This window comes from Hipposideros armiger, unplaced genomic scaffold, assembly GCF_001890085.2.
Source record: "Hipposideros armiger isolate ML-2016 unplaced genomic scaffold, ASM189008v1 scaffold_385, whole genome shotgun sequence".
Lineage (NCBI taxonomy): Eukaryota > Metazoa > Chordata > Mammalia > Chiroptera > Hipposideridae > Hipposideros > Hipposideros armiger.
Window position 1 is genome coordinate 1,155,011 of NW_017731735.1, and position 8,849 is coordinate 1,163,859.

Consider the following 8,849-nt stretch of genomic DNA (forward strand, 5'->3'; position numbering starts at 1 on the left):
CTCTTCAAATTGAGTACTTTGGTGAATTAACCTAAGAACAGTTGGAGTCCTGACCCTGCACATCACAGCTTTATCCCAGGTGGGCAGTGTGGGTGGATGTGGTTGCTCTGATCTATGCACTTTTCCTGAGGGGAGAAAAGTCTCTCGTCTGATCTGAAAGCAGCCCTCCCAACCCACCCAAGTGATGAGGCATGGAGTTTCCTGACCCAAAACCTAACATCTTGCTCTCTCTTCCCCTTGGTTCTTTCCTGCCTTTCCCTCCCAACCTCTCCCCATACTGTCAGTGAGGAGAAGGAGGAAGTGACCATGGACACAAGTGAAAACAGACCTGAAAATGAGGTGCCAGAGCCCCCTATGCCTATTGCAGACCAAGTCAGCAATGATGACCGCCAAGAGGGCAATGCTGAAGATGAGGAGAAGAAAGAGGTAAATCTCCAAGCTGCCCGTTGGGATGGGTGGGCAGGAGTGGACCTAGGGGAAGGAGTGGACCACTCTGGTGATCCCTCATCCACAGTGGGATAGCTAAAGAAGGGGCTAGGCAGAGACTCGGATCAGGATAGGCCAAGGGAGAATTCGCTGGTTTAGCAAGGGAGACCCCTTGTGATGGGAACAGGGCTCATTCATTCCCCTTTCCTTGATGGTGAAGTAGTGCATTCCAGACTTTGGAAGTTTATAACTAACGGGAAAGTCAGTTAATGGTCCTTTATCTAAGACCCAGGCTCAGCTTTCCCTGCCACCTCCTCAAGCTTCTTCCTGTGGTAACTCCTTTAGCTTTCCCTCCTTTTTAAAAGCCTGTTGTAGCTCAACGCCATCTAGTGGGCTTTGGTGGTTCTCAGCTGACCAGCCATGCTGAGGAATTTTTGTTCCTCATCTGCCCCCCAGTGGTCTAATTGCAGAGATGTAGCTACTTAAAAGCCAGCACCTGGGATGATCCTGAAGGCCCCTTCTCCATTTCTGTGACCCCTCTATCCCCTTTTTTGGCACATATACTATCTTGTGTCCTGCACCCAATTCAGGGGCCTCCCCCCATTAGATCCAGCGAAGTCTTCTTGGCTCTTAAAGTAATAGAGACAGAGTTAGCTGGGTTTGGGAGTGGGGTAACATGGTGGGAGGGACTGTTGTGTGTGTAGCCTTTCTTTGGTGTGTGTTGCGGGGGTGGGGGCCGGTGAAAGTGATTTGATGTGCAGAATATTATTTATTACAAGGTCCTTCTTCCCCGTAAAACTTTGTCCAAGTACCTCATGTACGGTAATCCGCCCGTAAAATATAACCCTGCCCAACTGGCCAATCGCTGATGCCGCCTCTTCCTCTGGACCCACCCGCTGCTACTGAGCTGCCCAGTCAGAGCCGAGTCTGCTATCCAGGTGTCTTGGCCAGAGGGGGGCATGTATATGGGATCCTGTGATGGGCCCCCTTTTGCCTCCCTGCCTTACATCAGGGGGCCAAGAAGAGCACTGTTCTGGAGAGACTTGTATTGAGAAAACAAAAAAGCATTTGGAAAGGGGTGGACTTGCATCATCTCCCTATTTGGGACACCCCAAGAAGAGCTTGTGTCAGTGCTGGGGCGCCTGCTCACATGCCCTTACTCTTTTGAGTACTGTGGGTTGCCTTGTTTGCTACAGACTGTTGGGATCCCCATCTAGGGCACCAAGACCTCCTAAAGAGTCAATGTTTGTGATCACAGTGCCATGCTGTAAAATACCGAGTGGGGCTTTCAGCTTAAGCTGTGACGACTAGGAACCCTGCAGAGAAGTCTAGGGTCTGAGCCCAGGGATTTAATGCTGATGACAGCCCAGCCATGTATCACCACTTGCTCATCAGATGGACTTCCCTTTGGTCCCTGTTGTCCATGGTGAAGGGCAGCATGTTGGTCGCTCCAACTTCTCCTCCATCCCTGGAGGCAGGGGCTCATCCATCCACCTGCCTGGAACTACTGTCTCAGCTGGAGTCCCTGAGGAGATGCCACACACAACTCTCAGAAGAAGAGCATTCTGACCTTGCTGCTGAATGTGTGCCAGGTCCTGGGGCTGTCCACCTTCTACCCCCAGGCTGCCTTCATCAGAGGTTCCATGATCCCACTCGGTGAGAGGACCCCCTCCCCAGTTACAGGCAGAGGAGAAAGGGACTCTGGAGTCATCACCTGGATTCCAAGTATTGGGTGGTATTGCTGCAGCTTGCTACTGGTGGACATAGGGTCCTGCCTGCCTCTCACGATAAAAGGCCAGGACCATTCCTGCTACTCACAGGCCGTCTCATCAGGGACTGCAAGATGATGCCCCTACAGGGCTGGGATTGATGTCTCTGCCCCTTTTCCCCCCTGTACCCCTCGCTGAGCCTGGCCACCACCAGTGAACTGTCTTGACATCATGGAAACTGGGCAGCGTCCCCCCACACGTTTCCCTCCCGCCCCCCCTGCGCCCCTGGGAGGACTCTGGCAGTGCCGTGCTGACCACCACGCCGTGCGCCCACCTTTTTTGCCAACCCAACCCCCCACCAATTGCACAGCGCCTAGCAGGGAGGGCTCATTCTGATTGGACCGGCGGTTGACTAGATACAGTACACAGTGAGGTGCGATTGGCTGAACTGAAGATCCCAGGTGTGAGATGGTACCTGGAACATTTGTCATATTCCTAGTTTATTTTCCTCTTTATTTTCTTCTTCTTTTTTAATCTTTTATTTTAATTTTTTTCTTTATCTTTATTTTTCTGATTTCTTTATTGGATTTATTTATTTATTTGGTTCATGTTTTTCCTGTTTTAATTAAGACTTTTTTTTTTTTTTTCTCACTAACTTACCCATCGAGAGCGGCCTGGCTAGGGGTCAGGCTGGCCCTTAACGGAGACCAAGGAGACTTGGTTAGACGACACAAACGGGGCTGGGGGGTGGGTGAGGAAAGGGGATTTCATCAAGAGGGTCCTGCCTTACCCTTTAGAAGGGTGGTAGTTCTTAGTTTTTCCAGAAATAAGCATTAAATCTAAAAATGTTCTGTTCCCCATTTCTTTCTCTTCCTGTTTTTTGCTCTGTCCATAGTCTTTCTCCCACTGAGTTTTAGGGACAGAAACTTGCTTGAAAGCAAGTTTGGAAGTTTCTAGTCCTTGGCAGAGCCCCTAAGGCATAAGCCCTGGTAGGGGAGGAAACAGGCTCTGCTAGAGCTCTGTACAGTGGTTGGAAAGTCTGAGACCCCCTAGGGACAATCTGCCCTTCATAAAAGCCTCCCTTTACCAAAGAGAACTTTAAATTCTTTCTGCTGGTGCTTGGCCCAGAAGCCTCATCTCCAGTGGGTCTGATGCTGCCCTTTTCCACAGTGTGGTAGGGGTCTGGGCAGTCTTAAAAGTCCACTGTCCTAACAACTCAAAGCCACTGTAAGTGGATGTCAGGCTGGACATTGAGAAAAAGAGAAGGATTATCTTGTTACAGTTGCCATCCCAAAGTTGGTTTTCCTAGTTTCCTCATGTTTTTCTCAAGTTAGCAAGGAAGACCTAGGAGTACTACGTGACCCAGTTCTGGGCACAGCTTGTTGGGCTTGGCAACTTCTCACCCCATAGAGACAGTGGAAGAGGGCATGACCGATGGCTTTGAAGGGCTGGGAGGCTACTGAATTCCCCTTCCAGCTTATTTCTGGTTAAGCTAATACATAGGTGTGGTATGCACTAGATGACTTTTCCCTGCTGTGATGTTTGGTTTTATTTTTTTCTCTAACTTGCATTGATTCTGCTTCGTTTTTGCCGTTTGCCGCTTCTATTTTGGTCTCTGTCTGTCTCTGTGTCTCTCTCTCTCTGTGTCTTTGGAGCTTAAGCTAAGACTTCCCCATCTAACCTCCTTCCCCCCTCTCTTGGGGTGTGTCTCTTTCTCTTTTTTTTCCCCTTTTCTTCTTTATACAGAGCTCGCTGCCCAAATCATTCAAGAGGAAGATCTCCGTTCTCTGTAAGTCTAGCCCCACATCCCTGATAAAGGTCAGGAATACCATAAAAATCAGAGTTTATAATAATAGAGAAATAGATTCCCGTTCATTCTCAGTGGCATTCTTCAATCACCCCCTCCAGTCCCATGACCTTCACCCAGCAAATCTAGATCTTCTTGGCATATGTAGGGTTCCATTTTGGAATTCATAACATTAGATAATTACTACCATTTTTCCCCAGTCACATTTCTTTCTTAACTCTAATGAGATACACTGAAGTGTCTCTTATCTAGTCCTACATGGCTTTATTCTTTAAGATATCTGAACGCTCAAAACCAGTAGGTTTGAGGGACTCTATATGCTTTATTCTAACAGAGCATTTGAGGAAATGAGAGTGCCCCTCACCTCAAGCAGTAAAATTTTTAACATTTTCCCGACGAGGAACTCTAAATTGACAAAAGCATAATAGATCCTTATAATTTAAATATCAGTCTGTAGTGTGATTAACCTAAAGCACGACCAGGTCACATCATGATCTTAAATTAACTTTACTTAGATTTTGGTATCAGTCTTATTTTTCCTGCATTCCCATATTATTCTCAATCTGTACTCCCCAGTACTTGAGATCGTTCTGCCACTAAAAATTGAAACTGCTCACCAACCTATTGGGTCGTCGGAAAAGTCATGACGTATTTTTCTATGTTTTTCAATGCAAAAATGCATCATGACTTTCCCGATGACCCAGTAGTTACCCTTCACTGTTGCCTTCAGAGATGAGTAGTTTTCATCTGTCAGGATTTGGCTCCAGTCCTTTTATTGTTCACTCTGAAGCATGGTTTCCCCCATCCCCAAATATAATTTCCTTAAGTTAACCTTTTACTGAAATTCCAGTCGAAGGCTATCTGTGGGTGTTGTGGTGTGAATCAGCAAGGGCCTGAGACCGTCTAACTCTTGGGTCCTATTTCATGGGGACAGCAGCTACCAAGGGGGTGCCAGCTGGAAACAGTGACACAGAGGGGGGCCAGCCTGGTCGGAAGCGGCGTTGGGGAGCCAGCACAGCCACCACACAGAAGAAACCCTCCATCAGTATCACCACTGAATCACTCAAGGTGAGGTGGGAGGAGCCAGGGAAGGGAGGATGAGACATGTTGAGGTGTGGGAGTAGACATGGGCCCAGTGTAACGGGGTGGGGGGTATCTGTGTCCCAGAGCCTCATCCCCGACATCAAACCCCTGGCGGGGCAGGAGGCTGTTGTGGATCTTCATGCTGATGACTCCCGAATCTCTGAGGATGAGACAGAGCGTAATGGTGACGATGGGACCCATGACAAGGGGCTGAAAATATGTCGGACTGTAACTCAGGTAAGGCTTCTGCATCCCAGTGTTGGGGGAGGTCAGTGGACCTACCAAATCTAACCTGTTAACCTGTAATAACTTTTATTAGAATGCAGGCACACCAATTCATGTGCTCTTGTCTGTGGCTGCTCTGTGTTACAAAGGCAGAGTTGAATAGTTGCAACAGAAACTGTATGGCTCACAAAGGCTGAAATACTATCTTGCCCCACACAGAAAAAAATTGCAGACTTCTGCCTTAGTTTTTCTCGTGGCAGAGTTGAGGCATTAATCCCAGGATCTGGCAGAGGTGAACTTAATGGTGAAATCTCCCCCTAGTTGGAAGGCACATGCTAGGTTGACTGTACCACCCTTTCTTCACCAGAAAACCGGATGTTGAAAAAAATGTGCCAATGTTTAAGAATTCCTGTGTATCTGATACTTCATAGGTAGTACCTGCAGAGGGCCAGGAGAATGGGCAGAGGGAAGAAGAGGAAGAAGAGAAGGAGCCTGAAGCAGAACCCCCTATACCTCCCCAGGTTTCAGTAGAGGTGGCCTTGCCCCCACCTGTGGAGCATGAAGTAAAGAAAGGTGGGTGAAATATTAATGAGTGAAACCTTACAGCTGCCCAAATTTCCAGATCATTTTATTTGGACTTCTTTTAATGTTTTCCTGCCTTTATTAAAGTATTTTACCTTATGTCTTCTCTACCCCTCCTAGTTATTAAGCTACTTGAGGGCTAGGTTCCAATCTGTTTAATCTTTGAATCCCCATAATGAGATTAGCCTAGACAATGCCTTGCACATTACAGCTGCTCAGCACATTCAGATGGAAGAGTGACTCCTGGGTAGGGAATAAAAAAAGTCATTGCTCCCTGCTGAAAACCATTTGTATGTTCTGTTTAATAGTGACTTTAGGAGATACCTTAACTCGACGTTCCATTAGCCAGCAGAAGTCTGGAGTTTCCATTACAATTGATGACCCAGTCCGAACTGCTCAGGTGCCCTCCCCACCCCGGGGCAAGATCAGTAACATCGTCCACATCTCCAATTTGGTAAGTCACTGTTGACCACAGTGCACCCTTGTTGAGTGGTTAAGAGTTTGAGCTTCGGACTCATGCTTCTTAGGTTCAACTCCTGGATCTGCCAGTTACTCACTCATTGACAATGAGCAAATTACTGCATTTTGCCATGTATAATCTTCCTCCCGTTTATAATGCGTACCCACGTTTTTGGCCCAAACTTTCAGGGAAAAATATCTTTCGTTTTAATTTTTTAATTCAAATTTTTATTTGTGTACGTTTAGGTACTTGTTTTTTGGATTATAAAGGAATTTTAGCATTTATTTTTTGACATAATGGTGTAAGAAATTTTATGTAACATAATTACAAAACACAAGAATAGATATAAGGTACAAAAAATTTTATGTACTGGTAACAAATTTATGATAGTTAGACATCATAGAAGGCCAAGAACTGTTTGTCATTGCAAGTTCGTCGTAAATTCAACAAAACCCATGATCATATTCCAGGGTATTATTTTGCATATGGATATCGTTACTGATTTCTAGAGTTACACTTTTAACTCATAAGCGTAAATAAAAGAATTAAAAACATTTATATAGAGATGGAATTAGTACTACCCATGTATAATGCGCATCCTTATTTTTCCCTCACAAATTTGGGCCAAAAAGTGCACATTATACACGGCAAAATACAGTACTTAATCTCACAACCTGTCTCACCTGAAAAATGGGGAGAAAAATGTATCTGCAGGGGTGTCTTGAGAATTTGCAGAGGGCCTGGCACATAACGCCTCAGTTAGTGTTACCACTCTTCTCACGTTCCTACTGGAAGGGCTTCTAACCTCTCTGCCCTCACCCAAATTTTGAAGCTGTACTCCTGTGACAGCAGCTTGGGAACTCTTTAAGACTTGTTACATGAGTATTCTTGCCTTCTTTAACCTTGAAACTCCATTTTCGTTGGCAGGTTCGTCCCTTCACTTTAGGCCAACTGAAGGAATTGTTGGGGCGTACAGGAACTCTGGTGGAAGAGGCCTTCTGGATCGACAAGATCAAATCTCATTGCTTTGTAACGGTGAGGGGCAAAAGCTAATTCTCTAGCTTGTGGCATATGTTTCCTTTTATGACCAATGTGGGCAGATTTGAGGGTGTTGTGGCAAGTGGGGGGATTGAAGGCCTGTTGCGAACCCTCTGCCTTCTCCCTTCCTCCACCAGTACTCAACAGTAGAGGAAGCAGTTGCCACCCGCACAGCTCTACATGGGGTCAAATGGCCCCAGTCCAATCCCAAATTCCTTTGTGCCGACTATGCTGAGCAAGATGAGGTAAGAAACCTAGGGAGAGGGAGGAGGGAAAGGGGCAGGGAGGTCTTCCTCTCCTGAGATTCCTTCTCCCTCTCCTGCCTCCCCTTTGGTTCCTTTAGTTGAACCACAGGCTCCAAAGTCTCTGTCCCCTGCTACCTGGGCTCCTTCATTGGGAGTAATGTCATCTCCATCCTTACTGTCCTTCTCGGTCCTCTACTCATAGCTGGATTATCACCGGGGCCTCTTGGTGGACCGTCCCTCTGAAACTAAGACAGAGGAGCCAGGGGTGCCACGACCCCTGCACCCCCCGCCACCGCCCCCTGTCCAGCCACCACAGCACCCCCGGGCAGAGCAGCGGGAGCAGGAGCGGGCAGTGCGGGAACAGTGGGCAGAGCGGGAACGGGAAATGGAGCGGCGGGAGCGAACTCGATCAGAGCGTGAATGGGATCGAGACAAAGTTCGAGAAGGGCCCCGATCTCGATCGCGGTCCCGTGACCGCCGCCGCAAGGAACGTGCGAAGTCTAAAGAAAAGAAGAGCGAGAAGAAAGGTACTTAGCTGTGAGGGCACATATACCCACTGGCCAATGGGGAAGAGACCCAAATGCGATGGGACATGGTCCTGTGCATTAAGTCTGGCTCACTTTCTTCCACCTCAGAGAAAGCTCAGGAGGAACCACCCGCCAAGCTTCTGGATGACCTTTTCCGTAAGACCAAGGCAGCTCCCTGCATCTACTGGCTCCCTCTGACTGATAGCCAGGTGAGCACTGGCCTTCCTGTCTGCTCAGAGCCTCAGCAAGGCAGGGGGTGGAGAGTCACAAGAGTGCCAGAGTGAGGGAGACTCAGGGATGGGCTTAAGATAGTAAGGGAAGAAACTAAGCATCACAGAAAGAGCCAGTTTTAAGAACCAGTGGGTGAGTCTGCGGTAGGGAAGCCAAACCCAAGAGGATGAAGGTAGACACAAAGACAGAAACTGCGTGTATCCTAGGAAGCTGGCTATGCCAACCACACTTCTTGAAAATTGACTTCAGGTAGCTGATGAATCCATGTTTTATAAACTCACCCATTTCTGTTTTTTAATTTCTAGGGTCTTTTTTGCTTTTTAAAGTTTCTTTGTGACGGGCCTCTTGGGAATTTTAGGCTTATGTTACATGACTATAGAGAGTTTTTGTTCAGGGAAATAGCCAGACCAGGCATGGGTGGTACCACTACCTGTCATGAGTATAAAAGGTGAACACTTAGAGGGACTGGGGCTCTGAGACAAGGGACAGATGTGATTGCTGAGCACCACCACCACC

At 47.4% G+C, this 8,849-nt stretch overlaps 1 protein-coding gene across 2 annotated transcripts in view; it reads left to right on the plus strand.

The window, feature by feature from the left end:
• ACIN1 (apoptotic chromatin condensation inducer 1) overlaps positions 1-8,849 on the plus strand; it is an 11,759-nt gene that overhangs the window by 1,685 nt on the left and 1,225 nt on the right. For both annotated transcript variants that reach the window (XM_019663117.1, XM_019663118.1), the window contains 10 exons: positions 285-426; positions 3,882-3,924; positions 4,877-5,010; positions 5,110-5,262; positions 5,682-5,823; positions 6,141-6,286; positions 7,220-7,327; positions 7,468-7,575; positions 7,778-8,102; positions 8,211-8,311. In XM_019663117.1, the coding sequence (XP_019518662.1) occupies positions 285-426; positions 3,882-3,924; positions 4,877-5,010; positions 5,110-5,262; positions 5,682-5,823; positions 6,141-6,286; positions 7,220-7,327; positions 7,468-7,575; positions 7,778-8,102; positions 8,211-8,311 (1,402 nt within the window). The remainder of the gene's footprint in view (positions 1-284; positions 427-3,881; positions 3,925-4,876; positions 5,011-5,109; positions 5,263-5,681; positions 5,824-6,140; positions 6,287-7,219; positions 7,328-7,467; positions 7,576-7,777; positions 8,103-8,210; positions 8,312-8,849) is intronic.